This window comes from Plectropomus leopardus, chromosome 8 (genome assembly GCF_008729295.1).
Source record: "Plectropomus leopardus isolate mb chromosome 8, YSFRI_Pleo_2.0, whole genome shotgun sequence".
Taxonomy (NCBI): domain Eukaryota; kingdom Metazoa; phylum Chordata; class Actinopteri; order Perciformes; family Serranidae; genus Plectropomus; species Plectropomus leopardus.
Window position 1 is genome coordinate 24,324,198 of NC_056470.1, and position 27,869 is coordinate 24,352,066.

The window sequence follows — 27,869 nt, forward strand, 5'->3', positions numbered from 1 at the left end:
GTCACATAGATTAGATAAGAGAACATTCTCAAGCAGCTCAGCAGCTCTTGATGGGTAGATGCTGCTAGCTTGGTTTTCAAATCAGCTTTTGTGCAGCACTCACTTGATTTGCTCTGTAAAAAGTGCACATTTTCCGCCATAATCTAGATGGTGCCAAAGCAGAGCATCAAAAGCACATGCTCTTCAGTATCAATAAAGGGTTCTTTATCATATTTTTATAGGCTGAGTGAATGGTCACTGTCACAACTTGTTATGGTTAATAGTGTGCAGAGTACATGTTCATCTTCCAGCTGCCAGCACTTCCTTTTTTTTTTTTCATTTTTTCTGCAGTGTTAGATTCACTGAACTGTTTTAAGGTCACAGTTTTTATATTCCATAACCTAAAGAATTCAGAATAGATATCTAATATAATATATATAAAACAAACTTTTCTTGTGGTTTTGTAGTTACATAAGCCAAAAAAGCATGCCTAGCAGCATCACATAACCTGAGTCTGCAAAGTGTTCAAATTCATTCATCATCTTTTTGGTTTTAAATAGATTTATTGCTATGTAGTGATACTGTCATGAAAAAGTATGCCCTGCATATAGTATGTATGGTATAACATGTGAGTATAATAGTATGCATGTTTATCTGAGTTCTGTTTCCTGCAGAGTTGCAAATCTGATAGTCATTCATTCTGTTGCACAACACTTTATTCATCCTTCCGTTTCTGCTGTTGTGTAATGGTGTATGTCATCTGTTGCCTGTGGCACTGTTGGCCAGTCAGAGATGACTGGCAGTTGTCAGCATTTGCTTTGGAATCGGGGAAAATCAGACACATTGTCCTTTCCACGTGCATCTCAAATGTCTCTTTTAAATAATACAAAAAAATAAAGTAGGGCTATACGTGCTACCCACAATCACCTTGAATGTGGCTTAACTCGCTGCACCTGTTGTAGTTAACTAAAACATAATCAGATATAATCTATCGCTCGTGCAACAGCCCACTAAGCAGACCAGAAAAGCCACAACATTTGACTTGACTGATAACCGAACAGCATTGCGCATGAAGCAGAGGATGTTTTAGAACTATAGCTCTCCGATGCTGTTTCCATACATGTGATAAAGTATGTGGTTCAGTCAGGAGGTAGATTTCTGTGCTTTGTGCCTTAACAAGATTTATTGCTCTGCCTTAAAAAAACACCCCCCACACATACACACACACACACACACAAAGCCAGTTGTTTTGGGGCTTTTCCTGGTTTGGTTAAGTGCAGTATTGTGGTACTGTACCATATATATTGTGTGTATTCAGAGGATTCAGGGGATCCTTATAAAGTCTTAAAAGGCATTGAATTCATTCATCTTAAACTAAGGCCTTGAGTGTTTAGTCTCTCAAAAGACTTAAAAATGCTAATATGTGGAAAATAGGATTTATTTATTTTTATTTTTTTAATTTTTTTTTCTGACATTGCATTGTAAAATCTTAATAATCGGTAACATGTACTTTTTAAAAAATATTTTACTGAATGTGTCTTGCATTAACATCAGGCATATGAGGATAGCGTAACCAGCAACACTCATATTTTGTTTCTGACCAGGATGCTCAGGGCAGAGGATCCACTCTTTGCTAGTTGTACCTTGAGCAACATGGAAAGTGCAAATTAATCCAAAACTGCCTGTTTAAGCAAGATTTCGGCAGAGTGAGAAACACAACCTTGCCCTGAAAAATCTCAGCAACAAGAGTCTGGTATTTCCCAGTTCTGTTCTACCCTCAACTCCATCACACCTGGATAGATAAGAAAAAGTCATGTTTTTTGTTTCAAGAAACATTTGGGCAAAATTGTCTCAAAACCTAAGTCATTGCTTTCAGTTCATATTTTTCTCCTTTAGTTTGGCCATTGTAAAAATTATTTTAAACTTCATTACGAGTGGCATCAGAAAAGTCCTAAAAATTCCTCAATCTAACCTGCCTCTATCTGTAAAAACTCTGGTATATGATGATTTGTCCCTTTCCTTCTTCTGTTTGCAGTCACAGGACAGGTGCTGCGTTGTGACGCCATTGTCGATATCATCAGTGAGATCCAGATCGTGTCGACCACCAGAGAGCTTCATCTTGAGGACTCACCACTGGCACTCAAAATTCATGCACTGGACTCTGAAGGTACCATATGCTGCCTCATCACAGGATGAAGTGATTCTCATTGTGTGCTGCTGGTGTTATTATTCAAGACTATTATATTATTATATTAATAATATTTTCTATTGATACTTGTAATATTACTCAATTTTCCTATTGTAACAAGTCCATGCTGCATTGTTTATTCGCTGCTCTAAAGAATTCTCAGAGTAATGACTGAGCTGAGCTCTAGGCAGCATTTTCTTTGCTCTGCGGCTGCTACTGCGAGGTGGCTGTGTTTGTTCTGTTCGACTGGTTCCATTTAAGGCAGACACACTTAGTTTAATGAGCTGTAGCTACAGCCTGATTCTTTCTGATGATGGCTCCAGGGCCTGCTGTTTTGTTTTTGTTTGCTTTGGCCTAGAAGTGCATTTTAGATTCCTCAGATGAAGCAGATTGCAAAAGGACGGCAAGTATCCTGTAATGAAATGCCTATCGGTTTTGTTTTAGCTAATTCGACTGCCAGGAGCTTTCAGACAATCGTGCTCAGCATCCATTATCCATTCAAGTATAGTGTCCTCAGCATTATAAGACAAGTTGAGAGGTTTATGCAAATATGCTCCGTTCCTCACCAAATCTCTCATGTGTTTAGATTTGAAGTTTGGGACTTCACAGCACGTCTGACTCTTTGTTTTTTTTATATTGCAGGAAACACCTTCAGCACTCTAGCAGGTCTGGTGTTTGACTGGACCTTAGTGAAAGATGTAGATGTGAACGGATTCTCTGACTCTTACAATTCATTACGGTAGGCTTCCCTTTGTTAATACTGCACCTGCACTTCACCGAGCAGTCAAACCAAAGTTACCAACCTGGTAACCAAACCATAAATTCTTTGCTACAGTTGTGCTGCTGTTTTGTGAAAGGAGTGCGATGTTCCTTTTTTTTTTACTTAGTTGTTCCTCTTCTTCTGAAATTGAATAATGTTTTAGGTCTGATGTAAGGGGCCATGCTGAGTTGAGTCTCTAATATTTGTCTTTTCTCTCCTCAAGGGTACTTAAATTCTCTGAGTCCACATACACACCCCCTGGATATATATCTGACATGGAGCGTGTTGGGAAACAGGGCGATATTATTTTGGTATCGGGGCTGAAAACAGGACATGCTAAATTGAAGGCCAAAATACAAGAGTCATTGTACAAGGTGAGCTGTTAAAGTGGTCCAATAGAAACATTTCTTGGCTGTTGACACCAGCACAAGTTTGAAATAATCCACCTTATTGTTACAGTCATAGAGAGTCTCAGAAGAGTTTGTTCTAGTTAAGTAGTCCCTTCTGTGCGATAGCTTATCTCCTGAGACGCAGACAACTAAAAAGGGCAAAAGAGTGCATGCTAGTAATAAATCCTTTCTGCCTTATGTATGAAGTCACAACAGAAGTGACTTTTCAGCTGAATTTCTGTCTTTTCAAAGATTTCGTAATCTGCATTTGTTGTCATCAAGCTAAACTTTTACCTGATAGATGAGTTATCCATACAAGACATTGTTCATTAGAGAAGAAAGAAAAAGAAATTGTTGAAGAAAAAAAAGAATTAAATGCATTTGTTTGATTTCTATTGTTATTTTCCGAACACTGCAACCAGTTTGTTCTGGTTTGTTAAGGCGGGAAACTGTAGCTGTGTTTTTCTGTAACTATGGTATCTGCGCCACAGGATGTGGGTGCTGCTGAGGTGAGACTGCTGATTTTAGAGAACATCCTGCTGAGTCCTGCACATGACGTCTACTTGCTGGCGGGAACTTCCGTCCGATACAGGGTCCTGAAGATAAGACAAGGCACGATCACAGGTCTGACTCTGCTTTAGTGACTCACAGCTCATAATGCACAAGCATCAATTTCGTTCTAAAAATCTGAATTCAAAAAACGTGGTTTAGTCATTGATGCAGCTTGCTGTGACCAGATGAGTGGAGCAGCTGTGCCTTTTTCCCCAAATCTGTCTAGTAGAGAAATGCCAGCTCTTCAGCTAATTTGTATTTGTGTTGTTTGTCCAGAGCTCTCGATGCCTTGTGATCAGTATGAGCTGCACCTTCAGAACAGTGTGATCAGCACTAATGGAAACCCAGATGTTGCCGTGGCCAGTCTGGATCAAAGCACCTCCACAGTTACAGCAATTCAACTGGGGCACATCAACGTGGTGCTGGATCATAAAAGTATCCTTCTGTCAAGTCGTGCTCTTGCTCTGTAGCAGTTATAATGGTTTAATGTCATGTACTTTGACATCTTCAGCTGATAATTTATAGTCTGGGGATTTGTGTAAACTGCAGCTATTGATGAGTTTTTACGCCAAACCTTGTTTTTTTCTGTGAGCAGAGGGGTAGTATTGGCAAAAATGTTATGTTAAGTTTAGAACTGTGATTTTCAGTGCATGTGCCTGGTTAACTTTCCTTAACAGCATCTTCTCAGGCCTTCGAATGCAAGGAGTGTCTCGCCTACCCAACAGCACTCTGTATGTCGTTGAACCAGGCTACCTAGGTCTGTCAAACATGATAAGAAGTATTTCATAGTCTAATTTTTTTAAAAAGATTTAGCTAACCTCAGTTTTCTCTTTAATTCTTTTAGGTTTTAAAATTCACCCAGGAGACAGCTGGGTGCTCGAAACAGACAGAATATATGATATCGTCATTGAGGTCTTTGATAAATCCGGCAATAAGATTTTCCTGTCTGATGTAAGTATGTTTTGGTAAATTTACTATTAATTTGTTTGTTTTTTTTAAAGGAATGTATTGTGTATTTGTCTAACTTCTGTATGTATCATAAGTGATGTGATTTTACCAGACTGTTTTAGCTGTTTTGTTATTTGAATTTAATATAATATATATTTGTATTATATATATATATACATTTGTGTGTGGGTGTATATATATAGATAGATGGATAGACAGATATAGATAGATAGATAGATAGATAGACAAAGATATATATATAGACAGTAATTTTAAACGTCAGGTAAGAATTAGTAGTTTTGTGGACACAATATTTCACATTTCGTCATTAGCAAATGGCATGAAACAGAACACATTTTCTGCTCTGTTCTCTGTTATTAAGGCAAAACTGTTTTTCTGGGGTTTTTTTTTTTTTTTTTTTTTTTTCATTTTTATCAGTGACATAGTTGAAATAACGGACATACATTCCAAAAACTTGAATACGATTTTTCCAGTTCCTGTAAAATGGCAAACTAAAAAAAGATTTGGTCATTTTTAATCAGATGCAGCCTGCAACACATCTGAGAGACATTAGAGAAGAGTGATTTAATGCTCTTTTAGCCTTCCTTAGCTGGCCTTTGAGTTTTATTAGCCAATATTTCAAGCAGTGATGAGAAAACTGTCACTGTTGAAGAATGAACAAATCAAAATCTTGACACAATTTAAAAAAATAACCACAGAGTCTGTAAAAGTTTGAATCCAGGCTTCCATCTTGAGTTATACAGAGACAGTAATTCAAATATCTGCGTGTGGTTGATTTTGATTTTGCAGAATGTCCGTATTGATACTGGTTTCCCTGCGGAGTACTTTGAACTCCTGGAGTCGTCTGTGAATGGATCATATCATCGTGTCAAAGCGCTCAAAGAAGGCCTAACTCTCATTGATGCGACCCTGAGAGCTGTTGTGGATGAAGTGAGTTTAATTGCAACTCTGACCCTTTTCAATCTGTATTTCAGCTGCAGGATCATTATTGCATTTACCTCCTGCGCCTTTCTTCCACTTCAGTAGAGCGAGCTTGATCACTTCCTGTTGCCTCTGTTGTGTTTCAGACTGGAAGGATCCATGCACTCGCCAACCCGGTCCACAATGAGCAGGATGTAGAAATCTATAACCCCATAGTTCTTAGTCCCAGTATCCTGACATTTCCATGGCAGCCAAAGGTTGGAGCTTATCAGTACACAATAAAGGTAATTATTCCTTTCCAGAATACATGGAAAACTTGAATGGGTTTTAATCCGTTGTTGGGCAGAAGTGTCGAGCATGTGACAGCTTATGACCAGAGGTGGAGCGGATTGGTGGCTTCTGGCGCTCCATCCAGCCCTGAATGTTTTCTCAAAAGCCCCAATTCTTAAAAGTTTTTTTTTTAAAGGGCTTTAAATTTGTGTGGTTCAGATAATAATGTATGCCCATGTTTTTGATCCTACCATGCTATTCCTGTTGTCCTAATATTCAATTCAGAGTATTCAAGACCCCGTATACTTGTCATTTTTGGGGATCTGTGATCTGCAATAAGCACCGAGATTTCTGTGGCATGAATTCAAATGAAGCAGATTTTGCAGCAAAACATTTATTCTGTATTTTTTTTTCTTTTTTTTTTGTTTATTTTGTTGTTTGTTTGTTTCTTCAATGATGTACAGATTTTTAGGAATGTAGTGCTGCAGGGATGGCTTTTTGGTTGGTGGATGCAGAAGTTAGTGTTGCTCATGTTCCCCTTATCAAAAGGCCAATGCAATTTTTCCACTATGGTGGAAAAAAAGCTCTGTGGCTAACAAACATTTACAATACTTACAAGTTTTGTTCAGCAAGATAATCTTTCCAAATGGACATCAATATTATGTTTTGAATTGTAAATGAAAGATGAATGAAATTCCTTTTTTTACCACAAAAAAAAGATAACGTTAGGCTATAAACAAACTACACTGTGGTCGCATGATTTCAACATTGTCACCACAACGAGACTGTAAAGCGATGTTCAGCCTGACGACGTAATGTAGTCTCATTTTGTCACTTGTTAACAACTGCTTTTACATTAATAGCTTCAAAATTCATGAGGGGACTATTTACTGACTTATTTTATGCCCTAGAGCATAACTTGAAAGTCTCTAAAGCTTGTGTTAACCACAGACCTCATTTCAGGCATCTAACAAAAAAACCCCATCAAACTCAAGATGGGGAACCGGGAGTGCTTATATGCTCAACTCATTGCTGGGATTTAGAACTTGTTCCTTCACCACTTTATTCCATTATCTCAAATGGCTTGAAAAGTAGTGCACATAGCTGTCGTTAACAGGAAAAAATCTCCCTGATGGAGCGTACCCTCTGTAGATTTGGGCTGAGCCCTGAATGTTTTAACGTCTTGCTCCGCCTGTGCTTATGACATTTTTGTATGTGTTTTGCTATAATTCTAATTTATGCTTTGCTTTGTTTTCTGGTTCTTGTGACAGGCAACAGGTGGGAGTGGAAATTTCAGCTGGTCTTCCTCCAACACAGCTGTGGCAACAGTGACTGTTAAAGGAGTGATGACAACAGTCAGTGACGTCGGCGTCAGTGTAGTTTATGCTCATGACCTACGTAACCCACTGCACTTTGGCCAGATGAGGGTAAGTGCCCTTGGAAAACTGTCACTGTGAAACCACACCTGTTAAATATTAACATGTTATAGCACAAATAATAATCAAATTACTTTGATTACTCACTTTTATCAGTTTTATACTGCATAATGGTTGTATAATTTTCAGGAAATACAATTATTTAATTGCACTTCAGCACCTTAACATACAGTATTTTTCTGTGTCTTTGAGTGAAGTATTTATGTTAAAAAAGCAGCAGGTAATGTCATTCATTCTTTCCTGTTTACACAATTCACTAATAATTCATTAAGATTACACTTGAAGCGTAGACATTCAAACCCTCAAAGTGATTACTACGGAAATAGGTCTGAGGGATTAAAAGAGATTAAGACTTCATTAATTTTTGCGAAAACTATATGCTATTAACTTGCATATTTTGGCAACTTAAGCTTTTATCAGGTGTTATGGATTGTCATTTTAAAACCTATTTTTTACATCAGCTTCTTACTGTAAGCAGTGAGGTGTCACATGAACACACAATTTCCTGCCAAGACACTTTTGGCTATTTCACATGAAATATTTGTCTCTTGTCACTGGGTTGATGCAGACGAGGCTCAGTTGGAAAAAAGATTGTGTCACGTTCTCCTGCACCAATCAGCAACCAGCAACAAAAATTCAATTGAAAATGTGAAAACATTTGTGTGAGACTCATGTTGCATCAAACCAACATTTTTTTCTTCATAACGTTCAACTTCAGTTTTTGCAGAAAATTTGAAACCAAATTTTGAGTTTTTGAAAAGGGTTCGAATGAGGTGCTTGAAGGTGCTTAAATTTGGCATTTATGTACTGGAGTAAACTGAAAATCAGACACTTTTTGACTTGGCTTTGACTTGGTCAAAGTACTTGAATATAAGATTTTTTTTTTATGAAACGCGCAATAAAAATGTTTTAAACTAAAAAGCAAAGAACGGCATGCTTGCAATTATTTTCTAATTCCATATAAGCTCAGAGTGCCAATGGGTTGGTAAAAGCCAGAAAACGGTCGTCGCCAGAATGTTTTCAAGCCTGCAAAACACTTAAACTAGAGCAGCATCAGCGATTAACGCAATTTTTGAGCTGTAATTCGACAATAAATAAGCAGCCGTGTGTGTCTGACTGCGGATGATGACAGAAGTGTTGAATGAATTTGTGGAGTCTTAGTCATAGTTGGGGAGAGGGCCTCCAAAGAGCACTGGGGTAAATATGGACACTCAAAGTGCTCCTCATTATTTTTGCACTCAAAGTAGCTACTTCTGAAGTACTTCAAAGTAAGACTTTGCTCCTGATGCAGATTTTGCACAAAATGTACTGGGTTGGCATCATTGGATTTTAAAGCAAACAATGTTTATATACTTTCTGGGGCTAAAATGATGTAAAAGTTTCAGGAGAGTGTGAACAACTCTCCAGCTTTGCGCGTCCATTATATTTCAATTTCTATTGCTCTGCTACTCCCATCGTTAATTTTTATTGAAGACTGTGATTTGTCATATCTAATGGAATTAATCTATAGAAGTCATTCAAGCAAATTGAAAACACAACAGATGACAAATTATTTTCTGACGTACATTATTATTAATCATGAAGACATAAAATTGTGACGTGTAATTATCTAACTTAATTGTTCGGCCATAAAGTACATTCAGTCTTACAGCTTGAATCATCATTCCCGGCCCTCAGTCGAACACTTTCATCCTTCTTTGATCCTGTTGTCCCTCAGGTGTATGTTGTGGAGCCTGTGGCCATGGACTTCGCTCCTTGCCCAGTAGAGGCCAGGGTGGGCTTGGTTCTGGATCTGCCCCTGCGGATTTTCGGCCTCCTAGAGGAGGTGGAAAAGGAGCGGGTCATGTTGAGTGACTGCTCCCACTTTGACCTGCAGGTTGAGGAGGAGAACCATGGCGTCTTCGAACTACTAGATGGTGAGTCCAGGTGATCTGACCGGGTCATACTGTTATTCAACAAATTTAAAAAAGGTCCTTTGTCATCACATATTGTGGGTGAATCCACTCGTGTACTCTCATGGTAGGATAACATTCAGTTCAGGTCACTAACTAAGGCATGCTCATTCATGGGACGCTTTCATTGATCACTCTGTTTAGTGTTAATCAATGTGAGTGATGACTGATCACGACTCTCCAGTGAGTTGCAGATGGAACTAAAGGCAGGCATGAAAGTGTATTGTGGGTATGGTTTATTTAGCAATGCTGGAGTGAAAATGCATTTATTTTGGACTTATATGAGGAGCTTGACTTAGTTCTTCATTTTGTTTTAATGAAACATCTATTCTACTTACTAAATGCACAGCTGTTTAAGAGCTTTGACTGAACCCAAAAAATCAGGCCCCACCCTACATTAACCTGCAGAGTTTCTGTCCAAGCCCGACCTGAACCTGATCCTCCGCAGCAGTTTGGGGCCCACGTATGATTAAAAAACATGAATCTCTACTGTAAAGAGAAAAAATGTAATAAGGCTGGCCTGCTTCCTCACACCACTTCTCAGTCTTCTCTTCCTTCTGTTATTTAAAAAAATCTGTCATCTTGTGCACGACCGGTTTGTCAGAGCTGGCTGCTCCCGTCGGTGTGTGTCCGTCTTCGAGTTTGAGCGGTGGTCCATGGCGTTGCAGCACGCAGAATATGATCACCGCTCTTCACTGCATGTTACCCACATCTCTCCCCCTGCTTGGGTCAGAGGTGAATATGGCAAACCAAGTCGCCTTGCAGCCCTCTCCCCTTTTGTTTCTCTCATTTTCCGTTCCTCTCTTGTGCGCGCTTTATCTCTCACCTGCAGTTCTCCACTATATTGCTCCGTTGCTCCCTCACTTTCCCTCTTTCTCAGTCGTTGCCCCCTCTTTTTCTTCGTCTCCGACCATATATGCACGAGCACTGCTAGTCTCATTAAAAAAAAGCACTCTGGTAAATGGGTGAGAACCTAACCCTAGTCAGGCCCAAGGGAATGTTGGGAAATTACAGCCGGAACCCATCGGGTCAGACCCAGTCGTGCTCGGGCAGAGAGTCAGAGCTGTAAGCTGTGTTCAGTGCAGTGTGTCATGTAGGAGGCCACCTTTATATTCACTGTGGTTATTGCAGTAATAACTGTAATAAAAAACAGTCTGTACAATTTCCCATGAAAGCAGTGGGGAAGGACACTTTTTAATCAATTCACAACTTCAACTGCAGTTTACAATCATGGAAGGAAGAATTACAGAAATGATGAATACAAACATATGTTCATATTAGTCACCCAAACAAACCCAGACAAACAGTACGGGCACAGTCCTCTCTGAAGCATTTTAAATTTTTTATGGCTTTAAGATTGTCATAGCAACGTTTATCTCTTCGAAAGTTCCTCTGTTAGTAAGATTTACAGTTTTTCATTTTGAAATCTTGTATTATTAATCAGATGACTGGGCTGGGACAAATAACAGGACCTCTCTGTGCTTCAGCGTGGTGTAAGACAGAAAGATAAATGAGTACACCTGAATGAACAATTGTGCTTATTTGTATATTGTCATATTGCATTCTCTCTTACTCTTTGGCTTCCTCCAACCCCCATTGTCCTGATCCAGGGAGACTGGCTCCAGGCCAGCACCACTGCAGTGGGGTTAGAGCCAAGGCCCTGGCTCCTGGATACACCATACTTACTGTGAGCTACACTCATGGCAACGTCCACCTCAGTGCCAAGCCCCCCCTCGCTCCCTATCTTCCCCTCAGGGTGGGTCCAAAGTTTTGTCAACATGAACAGTGAGACGTATCGTTTGGCGCCCCCCCCCCCCCCCCCCAATTTCTCAAGGGCTCCAGAATTCATTTCCTCGTGGGTAGTTTTTAGTTGATTATTTAATAGTTTTCACTTTCTCTTTTTGAATGCTACGAGGCATCTGCAGAGTGTAATTATCTTGAACTTTACCTGAAGTCTTTGTTGTGATTTGCTTTTATTCTTTCAACTCACCTCGTAGCACCAATTAGCTTTTGTCTTTGAAGGAAACACACAGACACTCATGCACAAACATGCACATTCACACACACAGTTTCTCCATACAATCAAGGAAGAAATGCAATGATCAGCGAGTGTTAAAATTTTCTCCTCCTGGGTTTTTCTCTGTGCATTTTAATTATGCATGATACACTTGCTACACTGATTTGTTTTCTACGCCTGAGTTCCAGCAAAGAACATGACTTCTACTGTTGTGCTACAGTGCTCAATTTAACAGTTTGACATGTGTTATGATGAGGTGACCACATCTCCCGTCATGAAGTATCTCCTCACTTCTGAACCACAGAAAGCTGTGGTTTTCTTGCATAATACATTCAGGTTATCAGTGCAATAACAGGCTGTTTGATGCACCACTTTTGAGGTCATGTATTTTTCATCGCGGGATTGAGTAGTAATCTTAAAAATATTGCAGGCATTTTTTGTGATGTTTCTTCACTTGTTTTGCCCTGGCAGCTAAAGGTTGACCCAATTTTGTATCTTGGCTGTGAAATACTGTATTTCAGCTGAAAGTTTCCCAATCTAACCTCCTCTTAACATTAGAATGGCCAAGCTGATATAAATAAATACCTGGTTTTCTTTTTTTAGCTGGGAAAATCATCTCTATAGTTTCCTCTGACGGTGGGTAGGAGGCTGAAATTTGGCATGGAGGTCAGGGGTGTGTGAGTTTGTGTGACCCCTCTCCTTATTGATTGAAAGCAGCCAAGTCCAAAATGGGATGACGGTAATTTGAAACATGCACCTGCAAAGGTAGTGTTGATTAATTTCCCAAACATCTTTCCAAATCGAAAACTTGGCTTCTTAATGGAATTACATAGCATTACCAAACTTTGTAGAAAGACACACATACACACACACATAAAAAAAATGTACACACCCACACACACACACACACACACACACACACACACTATTTTGCTGCAACCCCTTTCATAACTCATTAAGCAGTTTTCTTAAGGAGGCACCACTGAATTAGTGTAAAGTGTTTGTGAGAATTAGCGCTCATTTAATTGAGATATCTTTGTTTTTCATTATCAAATGTTTCTTGTGGCACTTTACACCCTGAATTTGTTGTTTTTGTGAGAGCATTTCTTTGTGAAAACGTCATAATGTGATGGTTGGAATTTGTCCATTTCATGGTAAAAACAATGTTATTTGGCAGGCGATTGACCCTGTATCTGTGGCCGTGGTGACTCTTGGATCATCTAAAGACATGCTGTTTGAGGGCGGGCCCCGGCCATGGGTTTTAGAGCCCTCAAAGTTCTTCTGCAACTTAACCGCTGAGGATGAGGCCAGTGTGAGCCTAACACTGACCAGTCCCTCATCTCACAGCTACAGCCAGCACTGGGTCAGAGCAACCTGCAGGGCCCTGGGAGAGCAGGTGGGATCCACTGAAGTTATAGTGTTTCTATTTACCATGAAATAGCTATTATATGGTTAGATTTAATAACTTTTTTTTATTGTACCTTGAGAATAATATCTTGGAATCCTAGCTTTATAATCTATCTATAGTTAATCCTTTTTAACCCTCTGTATATGTGAGTGTAGGACAACAATAGTTATAGAAATACAAGCAGCTTCCAACTGAGTGGCCATTATGTTATTCTTCAGGTGCTGGAGGTGACGGTGGGGAACAAGGCCAGTCTGACTAATCCTTATCCTGCTGTGGAGCCGGCAGTGGTCAAGTTTGTATGTGCCCCTCCGTCTCGCCTCACCCTGGTCCCAGTGTACACCAGCCCACAGCTGGACCTGACCTGCCCGCTGCTGCAGCAGAACAAACAAGTGGTGAGTAAGTGGTCGCTTCACAAGAGCCAACAAGGTTTTCCTGGCTGTGTTTAGCAGTGTATATTTACTTTTTTATACTGGTGCTGGTCCATTGCTGTTAATGCTGAAATCACTGAAGAAATGCCGTTTTGGTGACATGTGCCAGTAGGGCCGTGCATTGTTATTATATTGATATTGTGATATGGGACAAGATATTGCCTTGGACTTTAGATATTAATATACCTCAAGTGTTATCTTTTCCTGTTTTTACAGTAAAGTGATGTAATTTTATGAACTTATCAGACTATTCTAGCTGCTCTATTATTTGCCTTCACCCACTTGCCTTCCTATAAAATTATTAGGAAGCATTTTTATGTCAATGTTGATAAAGACTTTATATTTTTCCATAATGGGAGCTGAAGTTTAGGAGCTGAATTTATCAACATTATTTTTTTCTAGGTGCCAGTTTCAAATTACCGTAATCCGATTTTGGACTTGGCTGCTTTCGATCAACAAGGGAGGAAGTTTGACAACTTCAGCTCTCTGAGCATGCTGTGGGAGTCGAGCATGGTGTCGCTGGCCAGTATTGAACCCACTATGCCCATGGAGCTGCAGCAGTTTGAGGATGGCAACAAACAGATGAAACTTCACGGTAAGGCACTTTGATTTGCCTCAAACCTTAGCAGCTGGCTTGTGTTTTGTGGTGTTTTTAAGAAAGAGTGGGTTGTCGGCTTAACTTAACTCTTTTGTTTAGACATTTGGAAAGTAATGAGGCAAAAGCAGGAGAGAAAGCTACGGCAGGATTTAATTCTAAGACAGCAGAGGCTGACAGGGAATTATCCATTCACCTATTACTGGGAAGACATTTTTTGTGTGTTTTGCTGTCTGTTTCTATAGATTAGATTTGACAAGTAGTTTGAATTGTTCTTTGTTAAATTGCTGCTGTGTCTTTTGTTTTTTTTCTGTGGCAGGACGACAGACTGTTCTTGTCCATCATCAAACGGGGATCGCTGCCATCACAGTGACAGCTCTGGGTTACCAGGCTTTACATCTCTCAGAAGCCAAAGTTCCCAGTCTAGTAAGTGACGCAACCACCAAGATATGTCAAAAAAAGTTTTCACTTCCTCTAAAAAGCAGAAGCAGGTAACCATTATTCATAACATACCAACCATTATCCATTATATATGAATCAGTTAACGGTTTTTTACTGAATGAAGATCTGACTGTGATGGAAATGTTGTTTATTTTAACACAGATATTAGAGTGTGAAGCTCAGTGTTGTCATTGATGCCGTTTTCTTATAAACCTTCAACCTACATGTGATAATTAAGTTTCTTTTGTTGTTCTTTTGAGCTGTTCCATCTTTAACTTACTTCCTTTTTTCATTTATACACACAGTTTTTCTCTCATAATCAGACATAATCAGCATCTGGATTCTACATGTAAACATTGCATTCATGCTTTTCTCAATTCTTCTCCTGGACAGTATGACCCCTTGACCCCGGTCTCAGCCACTCTGGAGCTCCTGTTGGTTGAAGATGTGAAGGTTTCTCCTGACACAGTTACCATCTACAACCATCCAGATGTGCGGGTAAGAGACAGATTTATCAGTGCTGTGGCGTCACATACATCACAGGGTTATCTCTCTATCTTTGCAAAGGTCAACTGACGGACACATTCCCTTGTCATGGCTTGTATTACTAAAAAGTAACATTGCATTTGATGTCAACTTAAAGTCAGCTTCTTATCTCAAAATCTGCTGAAAATTGTATCTATAGCCCTGTTTTTAAACATGCATATTAACATAAGTCTTGGGTGATTCGATCGCAAGTGAATGCATTTGACCAAATATCTATTGCAAAATAAACGCGAATGCATCCTGATGCATCTTTGACATGTATTGCAACATTAGTGCAGGACATGTTTTTGATGATAGCATGCTAATGCTAACTGTGACTTGCAGATTTTATTAGAAGTTGGAAAAGGTGTGGTCATGCATCATTTTGCCCTATGGAAGGAGACATGTTGAATTCTGCAGACAGCGATATCTCCAGCTGTGCTGACACAACAGCTAATGTGACTACCAGGCAGCTAGTGAGAGTGTCGATGTAATAACTGCATGGGGCTCTTTGACCTCCTGGCATAAATGATGTAGGCAGTAACAGAATGTGAATGCAAGAGACGCATGATAGACACAGGTATGAACAGCAAGTGTCTCAGCTGTCTACTTTCGGAGGTGTTAACACTAGTTATAACCAGGCTTTTTTTGCTCTGATAGATGTTTAGTTTATTAAATTATTTGTGTTTTGGTTTAGTCAAGGGGTTTATTATATTTCTTAATAGAACTTTAGCCTTAACTGGGGCTTCTCTCCTTTTTACCCCATTACCACTCCTATAGGAGGGCAGATTGCCAGAGCTCAGAAAGACCCCAGGGAGGGTGATAACATACAGTTTTTGACTGCACCTAACTGCTGTTTATCATCTTACTGAACTATTTTTTGTTTGTCTGTTTCTAGTTATAGCAAGCTATATCAGGGCAGTTGTGACAAAACACACTTTCCTCTTAAATTCAATGATGTTTATCATTCAAATTATGTCAAATCATTATTACTTTCTTTTGACTCTGCACTGCAAAGCGTGTCCAGCTGCATACATCGTACCTGGAGCCGGAGGCAAGTTTGGTCCATAGGACTGTCCAAACATAGGATGTTATTAAGCCCTCTCAACATGCAGAACAGAAAATAGAAATTAATTGCTTCACACTCGTAACAACTGAATACATTCAAATGTTAATAATCCCTACCGGAGGTTTAGTGGAGTCTTATGTCCCTGCCTCCTCAGTGCGCCTCTCCCTCCTAATCCTATATGATATAGGAGCAGTGTTGGGCAGGTGTTGGGGTTAAATAGCAGCTAGTGACCTGTGTAAGAGGATTTTAGAGAGTAAGTGTGGTCAGAGGTCCTCTTTGGTGTCACGTGCAAACCCAGCTGGCTGTAGGGAAAAAAATGAAAGTGAGCTATTTTTCTGAGTCACCCCACAACATGTAGTCTTTTAGTTGTATAATCACTTTCAACACTGAGACATTAACTGTGTTTTGTTTCGCAGGCGAACTTGGCCCTGCAAGAAGGTTCAGGGCACTTTTTTGTCAACACCAGTGTTAAAGGGATAGCGGATGTGGTATTCCAGGAGGCTCAAGGAACAGCTCAGGTAAGAAGCACTGTGATGGGATTAGTTTAGGGGAATATGCAATTGTGATATTGAACAACATACTGTGGATTTCAGGGGAATCCATAATCCAGGTAATCCATTCTGGATTATGGATTAAAGTACACCAGTGCTCTAAAATTCCCAGTTGAATGCAGATAATTGAGTTTCTGACAGTTAAACTTTTCTTTTCTGTGTGTGTCCAGGTCTCTCCTGTCTACCCAGGCGAGGTGAAGGTGATGGTTCATGACCTTTGTCTGGCATTCCCAGCACCTGCTCAGGCCACAGTGCATGTTTCTGACATCCTGGAGGTTTATGTCAGAGTGGTTGACAAGGTGAGTTTCCAGTCCCATCAGTAAGAGTTGCTAATATTTTGTAGCACTGGCCCCACAGGGTACCAAGTCCCCAAATTTGGTGGCCAAAGTACATTTTTTGTCGGCCTAAATGTAAAATGATTTTAAAAATAATACAGAAAAGGTAATTTAGCACATTTAAGATCAGCCCTCCTTAAGTGTGACACATAAATACATTATTGTTATGTTATTCTGTTTAAATAAAATTGACGGCTTTTTTGAGGACACCGTTTTGTTTATGTTTTCAACTACTACGAACAACCACAGTCGACTGAGTCACCAATTAACACAGTCACTCTTAAAACTGATACATCTGCAATGAATATTGTTTGCTGTTTTTGTAGAATGTTGAATTAAAAGTGAGAATGAGTCTAAGTTTGTAAAGTTGTAAAGATGTGCTGGAGAAGACTTTTGGTATGGAGATTTTTTTTTTTTCAATTTAGACGGGTAATTTCATTTAGAAACATAGTCTCATTCTCGAGAGAAGAGATAAAACTTGGTTTGAGAGGATATTACGTGGCCAGACAGTAGCTTTTTGTGGCTACAGGCCGTCAGGCTCTAGTTAATGTCAAACCCTCTCAAGTCTTCATTTCGGGGGTCAAGACACAGCTTGATAAGATGATCAGCATCACACATTCCTGAAATGCCTCAGTGATGTCCAAGCGCTAAATATGGTCATCTTCTTGCTCTTTCCACCCCAGTTTTCATGAAAGTCAGCCCGTGTTGAATTAGCATCATTAGGTCTACCCCACCTGGGAATCCAAATGATAATTTCCCCAATAATTGATGTCATTCGTCTGTATTACAGGTGGAGATTGGAAAATCAGTGAGAGCTTATGTCAGAGTCTTGGATGATAATAAGAAGCCCTTCCCAGCCAGCTATTTCCGTTTCATGAATCTAAAACTCAAGGCAGCATCTTCAATCGTCTCTCTGAAGTAAGTAATGTGAATTTTGTTGTTTAGGTTGAGGATGTAGGAACTAAAAAGACTTGTAAAATCCTAATTGTCTTTCTTGTCAGACCATTAGCGGATTCTACAGAATATGATACAGCTGTTTTCCTGGTGAAAGGTGCTTCTATTGGTCAGACCACTCTGTCAGCTGTTGTTGTGGATAAAAATGGGAGAAAAATTGCATCTGCACCTCAGCAAATTGAGGTAAACTTTTGTGTTCATTCCTAAACAAAGTAAGTTCAAATATAGAGTCTTGCATATGTGTTGCACATGTTGTAACCTTTTTTCCCCCACTTTTAGGTATTTCCACCGTTCAAACTCATCCCAAGGAAAATGACTCTGCTAATTGGCGCAATGATGCAGGTATGTGTAATATTGACGCCTGAGCTTTGTCTGGAAACAGCTGGCCTCAGTTTGTCTTGCCAAAAGAGTTCATCTGGTCCTCAGTTTATCTTCCAAAAGATCCCTCTGCCAGGACTCTTCTGGAAGATGACGTTAGCCTAATTGCTCTTGGTTTAAACGTCCAGCTCATCTTTCATTTGCCTCAACTCGTTCTTTAATTAGAAAGAATTTAACATCTATCCCAGAGACCTCCCTAATTGCTGAACATTAAAGTCAGTAATACACATGAACTGCACATTATTTGTGTTGGATATCCTTTTTTTTCTAATCTACTTAATAGACACAGGATAATGTATTTCAGCAAATTATCATCAGGCCTCAGATTGATGAAACTATTGACCAAACTGTCAGTGTTGTCAAGATCACTCATGTTCATTTTTTCTCTCTTTCCTGTGTCGCTCTTCCAAACTCTCCCTCCCTTTTCATTCCTGCTGTCATTCATAGATCACATCTGAGGGAGGCCCTCAGCCGCAGTCCAATATCCTTTTCTCTATTTCCAATGAGGAAATAGCTTCTGTTAATGGCATGGGCCATGTCAGGGGTGCTACCATCGGTAATGTCTCTGTGACAGGACTGGTCCAAGCTGTTGATGCCGAGACTGGGAAGCTAGTTGTTGTGTCTCAGGTAAATTCCAGTGTGGGTATAGATGATGCGGACTAGTAAATCGCTCATTTAGATTTTTACAATGAAAGGCTTCTTCTGTCGTGTCCACAGGATCAAGTTGAAGTTGAAGTTGTGCAGTTAACAGGCATTCGCATCAGAGCACCTATCACAAGAATGAAGACAAAGTCTCAGGTATGATTATGATGATTCTGTTTACTGTAGCAGAATAGCAGAAGCACCAAACGTCAACACCGAGCTGTTAAATTGTCCCAACCTGTGCGTACTGACACCAAAACAATTTGACTCTGTTGTTAAACCTGTAAAGAACTGTTAGGTAATGTTTGTAGTTGGGTGCCCACGGTATCACTGTGTGCGGCAAGGCAGAATCTCACCAACTGTCCCCTGCGCGGAGCTCATATTCACACAGCAGCAGCTACAACCCATGACGTGTGTGGTGTGTCGAAAGCGAGCACAATATATTTGACAGAATTGGCAGTTCAGAATGCCACGGTGCCACCAAGACCTGTAAAAGCATGGCTATATGACACGTCACTCCATTCACATTGCCAGTATTGAATGAAGTTCACCATTGGTATAGGTACCAATACCTAAAGCGTGCAGTGTTGGCACGAGTATCATATTTTCATCATATTTTTTTTATACCAGCCCCCTTTTCCGTGGGCAATGTTGTACTCACTGATCCCCTTTACTCATCTTCTTTCCACTTCTAGATGCCTGTATATGTGATGGGTCTGACAAATACTCAAACTCCCTTCTCCTTTGGCAATGCTATACCCGGCCTCAGCTTCACGTGGTCCACCACCAAGAGAGACATTCTGGACGTCCAGCCTAGACACACTGAGGTACCCTGCTCTCAGGATTTCTGCTTGTGCATTTGATACCACATGCAGTTTCTGCCACTGAACCATTTCCTATTTTTGGCTCCTGCTGTCCATTCGATCCTTTTATCAGATTGACTTAAGATGTGCTGTCCCTGCATTACAGCGTGATTAAAACTCAAAAGCAGCATCTGTCTTGTCTCTGCTTCCTTGTCAGGCTCTGCCTTTTCCCTGCGTTGCTCATCACTGTTGCCTTTTTATTTAATTTGCTGTTGCTATTTTTTCTCATAATGGTGCCTGTCTCCTTCAGGCTAACATAGAGCTCCAGTCAGAGCACAACTTCGGCATGAGGGTTACGGGGAAAACAAGAGGGCGGACAGGGTTGAAGGTGGTGCTCAGAGTTACTGACCCGCAGGCTGGGCAGCTGGTGGGGAATCTGCAGGAGCTCAAGGATGAGATCCAGATCCAGGTAAAGCACAACTCTCTTTGAGGGGAATACACAATAAAAAAAAACACTGTAAACATTGCATCTGTGTGCACCAGTATTACAAATACTGTATATGCAAATATTTTATAAAGACCCCTTTTATAGACTACTTTGCTTATCATGTCCATGTCCCCCTGCTGCTTCTTCATAATAGAGAAATCTGGCATTAAAGGCAGCAGAGCAGTGAAGTTGCTGAGCTTTGGAATATCTGAAGTTGTTAACTTTGCGAAGTGATAAGACTGCAGATTAGTTTGAGCTGAATGCATCCAGCTTCAAACTGCATTAAACTATGACATGTCACTTGTCCCAAAACATCAAAGAATGATTAAAGCCCTCTAATAATTGGAGTTTCAACGTTTTGCTTTGATCAAGGTCTATGACAAGCTTCACATGCTTAATCCTGAAGTAGAGGCTGGGGAGTTACTGATGGCTCCCAACTCAGCCCTCAAACTCCAAACTAGCAGGTGAGTTACGAGTGCCTGCGGAGGAGTTTCTGTCTTTTCCAAAAGCTTGTGCATAGACAAATGGATTTCTTCAACAACTTTCATTACAAAATTACATAAATGTATATAGAACAGGGACAAAACTGATATGGTTGTGTTTCTCTAATAGGGACGGTGTAGGTGCACTGTCTTACCGGATGCTGGATTGTCCTGACCAGGTTGTTATCGCTCAAGTGGATGATAAGGGCTTTCTCTTCTCTGGCTCTCTTACTGGCATCTCCTCTCTGCTGATCACCTCCCAAGAGACCGTTGGTGTCAATCAAACTCTCATCCTGGCTTTGAAGGTCAGTCTGCCACTGCATGAAAAGTGTTTCACATTTTTGGTTTTAAAAACAGTATCTTCTGGATATTAAAAGAAATCATTTCAGTAACCTCTTCCCTGCAGTCATTATGTAAGATGTGTGTGTCAGCCTGCTGAAATTTTTATATGTTAAATTAGTATGGGTAAAGACACTAAATTATGATACAGCAGTTTGTTATTTTTAAAAAATGGCAATTTGCAAAGATGAGCTAAAAATGTTGCCTCACAAAGAATAGATGTTGGAGAATGTTAGTTCAAGCAACTTGTCTTATTATAGGAAACATTCACATCCAATGTATGTGCAGAATTTTTTAATTTTATTTTGGCTTTATGTAGAAAAAGTATGGCTAACAAGGCTGTACATTTTCTGTTTATGTTTTGCCAAATCGATTAGTGATGGTCCAACCAATTCTTTTCACAGTATCAGTGTAGTATAACCCTAACCATAACCTTTACAATTTAATCCCTTTTGCAAAATATGGTGTCAGTATCTCTGTTACAGTACATACAGCTTTGACGGTTAATGCTGCCCACCCAACAAAACCTCTCTTTAATAAATTGCTCATCATCATGAATTTCATTAAAAAGGATAAAATATTGATTTTAATCCATTGATTAGGAATCCTACTTATATGTAAGCTGTGTAAGTGCATTACGGTGTTACAGAATTGTCACTGTTCAACTATCTTTTGCACTTTGAGTGACAAGTAGCAGATGTCCAAGTTGCCTCGCAGCCTTGTGTTGCATTCATGTGGTTTTGGAATAATCTAAAATGAATTCCAGATCATATTTCAAGGCTCACCTCAGTTTGAAAAGTCTGGCAAAAAGTCAAGGATTCGTGAGCATTCATGAGTCAGGCATTTAATAGACTGACCCAATACATACCAGACACTAAAAAGAGGATATGTTTCTATATTTTTGCAGAAATCACTAAAATATCAATAAAACCAATGGTGCAATGTGATTTTTTTTAACTGAAGAAATGGTTAAATGTGATAGCCCTGTTTTTCCGACTTGTTTGGCCCAAACAGGAAAATAATGAGGGGTATTCTGATGATTCTGATACTCCGATGCTGGTTTTTATGGAGCATCTTCATTAAAAAATGTTGTCATCTGTCTTTGTGAGCCTTGAGCTCCCTGTATTGATACATCTGCTGAGGGCTTATTGTCATTGGGCTGAGTTATATGGCTACTCTGTGATCATTAACAGTACTGACCCTTGAAATGACAGTTGACATTGTCCCTGCAGTTACTGAGTGTGACGCTGGTTCCTACCTTCATTTCTCAGGTGGTGCCTGTGTCCTATGTGCGCTTCAGTACCAGTCCAGTGCTCTACACACACACCAAAGAGGGCCTGAAAGCCTTCCCTCTGGGCATAGTACTCACCTTCAATGTTCATTTTCATGCCAGCACTGGAGAGGCTCTACACAGCTCCAGCTCCCACCTCACGTTTTCCACAAACAGGTCTGTCAACACACAGTCTACGTGTTTTTTAACACCTCTCACTTTGCTGCAATCATTTATTTACATAAACAGTGTGACTCAATGAGTGAAACATGACTTCTAGACAAGCAGAGGAGGATATGTTTTGCAGTTTGCTTAGTGCCTCAAACGCATTGAACAGCTATTATCCTTATGTTCTGGGTTGTGTGTGTGTGTGTGTGTGTGTGTGTGTGTGTGTGTGTGTGTGTGTGTGTGTGTGTGTGTGTGTGTGTGTGTGTGTATAGAGGGAAAGAGGGAGAGAGAATCAAGGCCTCTCTTTGAGTGTACCATTCGTTCAACATCGCATAGCCTCGTGTGACCTAATATCTCCTTGTACTTCCAATTTTGCTAGACAAGTCACACTACTCACCCTCTACCAGCTGAACAGGAAATGTATTTTTTCTGTAATGTGTTTATCCATCATTCCTCTCTACATTGTTTCAGTGTAAAAATGGAAAACATGGATTCTTGACACAATATTGATTTTTTTTTAATTAGATTTATTTGACACGGTATGTTGTTATGATACTGATACACAAGATATATCCATAACACTAACAATATTTTCGACACTTAGTCAGTGCTGTGATACACCATACCGCGGGTCTTTGTTTCAGACTCAGCTCATTAATATCTATAGACTACAACAAGCAGAGCAGTTGAGGTCATGTCAGGGTGTAGTGGCAGGCTGCGCTACAAGTTCACAACATTAATTTACTGTGCTGTCCCTTCAACCTCATTTCTGATGGAGTTGTTTCCACCTCAGTGAGTGAGCTAAATTAATGGGAGGAGTGTTGGGCTGGGAGGAGCATTGCTACCCTCCCGATGAGGGACTCCCTCATCTGTCTGCACAATAAATTGATTCTATTACCTCGTTCTCCAGGTGCTGACGGACAATTTTAGGGGCAAAGTATAAAAATCAGAGAAGTAAAGGGCGGAAACTCATGGGACTAATGGGGCTGGCCTCTGATAAGATCCTACTCAGTCTCGGAGGAGCCAGTTGGATTTTAGTGGTGTCTGAAGTGGGAGCAGTTTGGCGCCAAGTTTGTTCAGAACAGATCATTTTGAGATGGAGGCAAAAAGCAGAACATTTATTAAGGGGGAAGATATGGATATATTAGGAGGTACAACTACTGTAGCAGTGAGAAGAAAAAAACACACCACTAAACTTTAAAATGGAGTTCTTTCTGGTAGCAGCACTTAGCACATGATTATGATTAGTCATCAGTAGTTAATCCATATTTTAACCCATACCTCTGTTCTGTCCTGCAGAGACGACCTGGTGCAGGTAGGGATCGGGCCTGGTAACCACACTCTGACAGTCAGGACGATCAACGTAGGCCTCACTCTTCTTGCTGTGGTGGACAGTGAAAACGTGGGCGTGGCTGACTACGTTCCTCTGCCTGTTGGACACGCCATCCACCCAGACGAGGCCCACAGACTGGTGGTTGGGGATGTGGTCTGCTTCGCCGCTCAGTTAACCAGCCCTGATGGTAAGACATAAATATGTTGTCTTCTGCAGCAAATGTACTGTGTTGCATCACGTCTAAGTGGTCAGAAGATAATGATTTTAAACAGACGAAACAAAGGAAAAACCTGTTTGTGAAAATCTGAGAATTAGTAAAGCACAAACAGCTGTCTGCTATGTAAAGATATCGTGGGAAAATGCCATTCTGACTAGAGAATAAAACAAAGCTCCCTCTGTGTGTTGCAATGAGAGCTTCTCTGTAGGTTGTTGTAGTATCCGTGACGGCTGCGTGTGCACGTTAGAGCATGTGACTCCCTGTGACAATGTATTCCACTGGCTGACCCATTGCCGCCACTTTGCAGTGCATTCATACGGTTCACAGGATCTGTCATTCCTACACTTGTCTGCAGCTTTGCAGTGCATTCTGGTAGTATGTTGCATTTCAAAAGACATTTGCTCCTATTTTACATAAAGTTGGTTCTAGGCTACTTTATGCAAATGAGGGGCATCCAGCGCGATTCGCTGCCTCTGGAAAACTTCCGAAAAACGTTTAAAATAACCGTTGGCAATTTAAAAGGAAGACGTATTAAGCAACTGCATGGCTTTTTTCTCATCTAAAATGTGTTGGGAAATACATTTTGTAATATAAGAGAAAATTTCCACGAGTCACCATGCCAGTCTGGTTTGAAAACTGTGAGCAGACAGCCTACATGCCAAGTGGCACGCACATCAAGTGTCATATGCTGGGAAGTGTCTAAAAAAACGCCCCTGTGGACATGTACTAATACGTGGTTACCACTGTTATTAGGACAGCATCGTCATGGGAGCTTAGCCCCCACCCTTCGGTTTCCCCCCAGGTAACAATGTTAGTTTTGTCAGCTCTGTTGTTGTTAACGCTGTTATTGTTGTGTATTAAGTTAGCACTGCCAGCTCAGCCACCTTCATGTTAGAAACTGTGTCCAGAATATCCCGCCCCAAATTCTCAGTCATAGATGTGCTCTAAACTTTGCATACAGCCAATGGTTAAGATTTGGCACTCCAGAAATGACAGCCTAGTTATGTGTTATCTGCTTTGTGTTCTTCCACTGGTGTACTGTCTCAAAATTTTATTTCTTTTGGTTCTCTGTGACCAAATGGAATAAGAATATTTCTGACACTGCATTTTACTAAATTTCCTTTCAAGATAACGTAGCTATTCATCTTATGACCACTTTCATTTTACTTTTGGCTGAGGAGATCCTCCTTTTTTAACATTATGTAATCTAAGCTGTTTTGTTCTACATGTTTTTAAAAAGCTGGACATTATCCGCTTCTCTGCAGGTGTTCATGGTACTTGGAGCTCCTCAGCTGATGGTGTTCTTCAGGTGGACCCTAAAACCGGTGCAGCAGTGGCCAGAGACTCTGGGACAGTTACTGTGTACTACGAGATACCTGGTGTTTTAAAAACATACAGAGAGGTATGTTATCCGTCTGTATCAACAACCATCTTAGCTGCAATGCTTCACTGACAGACTGTGTTTCGCTTTTTGTCGTGACCGTGAGGAACGAGCTTTAAAATGATGCTGTAATTATGCAAACAGCACACCTCTCTGGTTTCTTTATTTTCTCTCAACATCTTCATTCCCCAGAGACTCTTTTCATGTCCACCAGTGCATCATACTGTATCAATCCTTCAGCAATACATCACAAGGAGAATAAAAGTACAACGGATGTATAGTATATCCATCATCACCTTTCAGTAACACATTGTTTCTGCCCAATGTGCGTGCCTGACATTGCCGCTGTTGGTTCTCATACATGATGGAGTGTGGACAGGATTAATTGGCTCTGTCTCAGCGTGTCACCGTACTCCATCCAGTCATGCTCCTCCCTGCTCGTGAGCTGAATGTAACCACACTATTTTATATGAACATTTCCTATCAGCAGAATGAGAATTGATGTGATTTGGCCCCAGGTATTTTATCTTAAACAGAAAGGTGCTCACAAGCATTCTAACACAGTGACTGGAATGAAGTGATGATGAGTTTTTATCAGTGTGAGAGGAGACATTGATAGAGGAAGTGGGAATGTTATATTAAACACTCAGCTGTGTTTTAATTAGTTTTGTTTCACTGTCTGGTCTTATTGATGCAAACAATTAGTCGTGGATGTAAATTATAATGTGATTATTCCAAGCACACACCTGAATCTTCATACGATTTATTGGCCGTTTTCTTTCCCTGTGCGGTTCTGTAGGTTGTAGTGGAAGCTACTACAAGGACAGCTGCTATGACACAGGGCACACCCGTCAGGATCGGCAAGGAAACCAAGGTCCACCTCACTACCAGACAGAGAGGAAGCAACCTGATTGGTATTGAATTGACTTTGTTTTAGTTAAAAAATATTCCAGCACTTTGAAAAATAGACTTAATTGGCTTTCTGGTCAAGAGTTAAATGAGAAGATTGATACCAGTCTTACGTCTTCATGGTAAATATGTAACTCAGCACAAAGACCGGAAAAACATAACCAGCTACCTAGCTCCATCCAACAGTAACAAAATCCTCTCACAAGCCCCTCTAACGTTCAGTATTTATCATATTTTATCTAATTTGTCTGATCTGTTCAAAAAACCAAAATGGAAAATCAACAATTTGCTGATTCAAGTGTTTTAAGTGTCCTCCTGTTGCCTGGCAACTGTATAGAGCCGAGTAATATTCCAGCACATAACTGCCAATAAAACAGCAAGTTTGTTTTTTTTTTCGGTTTGTTGTTGTACAAATTAAGCAAACCAGATAAAAAGTGTTTATTAGTCTGCTGTAGTTGGAGGATTTTGTTACTTTTGGACAGAGCCAGGCATCTGTTTCTACTTGTTACCAGTCTTTGTGCTAAGTCAATCGAACCTTCATGTGTGATGGACAGATATGAGAGGGATGCCAGTATTTTCATCTAACGCTCATACTGTTGAATTTCTTTTGCTTTACAGTGAAAGTTCATCCCCCAATCAAAAATATATATTTTTATCCTTAACCCTGTAGTGCTATTTATCAGTGAGCTGCAGAGTGTTGGAGATATGGCCTGTAGAGATGTTCTCCTGAATGTAATGGAACTAGATGGCACTCAACTTTTGGTGCTCAAAGCACCAAAAAACACATCTGAAAGCCTCAACAGCAACGTCTCTCTCCAGAAATCATGACCAGGTTACTAAAGATATTCCACAGTCCTTGCTGTGGGCAGTTTTATTTAGGAACATTTTTCTTTCCATCAAACTACACCCACCAACCGTATCACGGCACAGAAGGAAACGTGCATCTATTCATGGATGAGAGTCTTGTGCTTTTAACAGTGCGAGATGTAAACATTAATGGCATCCTTCTCGGCTGAGCTGTAGCATCAGCAAAGCTCAGTGTAGTGCTCAGTAAGCTAGCAGTAGATGCTGGCAAGCAGTTGATGCAGACATCTCTACGGCCGGTATCTCCGGCACTCACATCAAAACAATCTCTTGATAAATAGCACTGCAGGTAAGAGGAAAAATACACTGTTTTGATTGTAGGATGAACTCTTTCTTTAAGTCCCTGTTCTTATTCTCCCTGCTGATAAACTAAAAGCTCATAAATAAATCAGTCATTAACATTAATATACATTTTTACATTTGATAACAAGCTATGTTATGATGCACAGGTTTTGTATCTTATGCCAGCGTGCTCTCCCCTGCAGGAACCTGTTCCTCTGCCCAGACTGAAGCAATTTCTCAGCTGCAGCCAGAAACCTCTGTCAGCTGCCATCTGAGCTTTACCAGTGATGCTATTGACTTCCCCACTAATGATGTCTTTAAAACGCACACCAGCTTTGACTCCAGCATTGGTAAGCCTAATCTGAATCCAGACTAAAGATCACATTCATGGTCAAAGAAGCATATATTTGTATATAGACAATTACACAGATTTCCACAGTATTGAATCATTATATTGAGATACAGTACATCAGGCCTCATTAAATCCTGCAGTACTGATATAAGCTTGGTTTAGATGACTAATGTTAGTAGTTTAATTTGGAAGTCATAACAGGATCCGATATTTTTAATTGATT

At 40.2% G+C, this 27,869-nt stretch overlaps 1 protein-coding gene across 1 annotated transcript in view; it reads left to right on the top strand.

Annotated features, from left to right (window-relative positions):
• Window positions 1-27,869, top strand: part of nup210 (nucleoporin 210) — a 39,738-nt gene that overhangs the window by 4,230 nt on the left and 7,639 nt on the right. Inside the window, exons 3-35 of the mRNA XM_042491630.1 lie at window positions 2,015-2,146; window positions 2,810-2,906; window positions 3,151-3,301; window positions 3,808-3,940; window positions 4,145-4,303; window positions 4,557-4,625; window positions 4,713-4,819; window positions 5,627-5,767; window positions 5,905-6,042; window positions 7,300-7,455; window positions 9,182-9,380; window positions 11,027-11,172; window positions 12,611-12,829; window positions 13,060-13,233; window positions 13,672-13,864; window positions 14,184-14,290; window positions 14,699-14,803; window positions 16,316-16,417; window positions 16,621-16,749; window positions 17,576-17,703; window positions 17,787-17,922; window positions 18,019-18,081; window positions 18,565-18,744; window positions 18,835-18,915; window positions 19,455-19,586; window positions 19,873-20,031; window positions 20,422-20,513; window positions 20,662-20,836; window positions 22,142-22,317; window positions 23,608-23,828; window positions 25,124-25,260; window positions 26,039-26,153; window positions 27,498-27,644. Coding sequence (XP_042347564.1) covers window positions 2,015-2,146; window positions 2,810-2,906; window positions 3,151-3,301; window positions 3,808-3,940; window positions 4,145-4,303; window positions 4,557-4,625; window positions 4,713-4,819; window positions 5,627-5,767; window positions 5,905-6,042; window positions 7,300-7,455; window positions 9,182-9,380; window positions 11,027-11,172; window positions 12,611-12,829; window positions 13,060-13,233; window positions 13,672-13,864; window positions 14,184-14,290; window positions 14,699-14,803; window positions 16,316-16,417; window positions 16,621-16,749; window positions 17,576-17,703; window positions 17,787-17,922; window positions 18,019-18,081; window positions 18,565-18,744; window positions 18,835-18,915; window positions 19,455-19,586; window positions 19,873-20,031; window positions 20,422-20,513; window positions 20,662-20,836; window positions 22,142-22,317; window positions 23,608-23,828; window positions 25,124-25,260; window positions 26,039-26,153; window positions 27,498-27,644 — 4,599 coding nt within the window. The remainder of the gene's footprint in view (window positions 1-2,014; window positions 2,147-2,809; window positions 2,907-3,150; window positions 3,302-3,807; window positions 3,941-4,144; window positions 4,304-4,556; window positions 4,626-4,712; window positions 4,820-5,626; window positions 5,768-5,904; window positions 6,043-7,299; window positions 7,456-9,181; window positions 9,381-11,026; window positions 11,173-12,610; window positions 12,830-13,059; window positions 13,234-13,671; window positions 13,865-14,183; window positions 14,291-14,698; window positions 14,804-16,315; window positions 16,418-16,620; window positions 16,750-17,575; window positions 17,704-17,786; window positions 17,923-18,018; window positions 18,082-18,564; window positions 18,745-18,834; window positions 18,916-19,454; window positions 19,587-19,872; window positions 20,032-20,421; window positions 20,514-20,661; window positions 20,837-22,141; window positions 22,318-23,607; window positions 23,829-25,123; window positions 25,261-26,038; window positions 26,154-27,497; window positions 27,645-27,869) is intronic.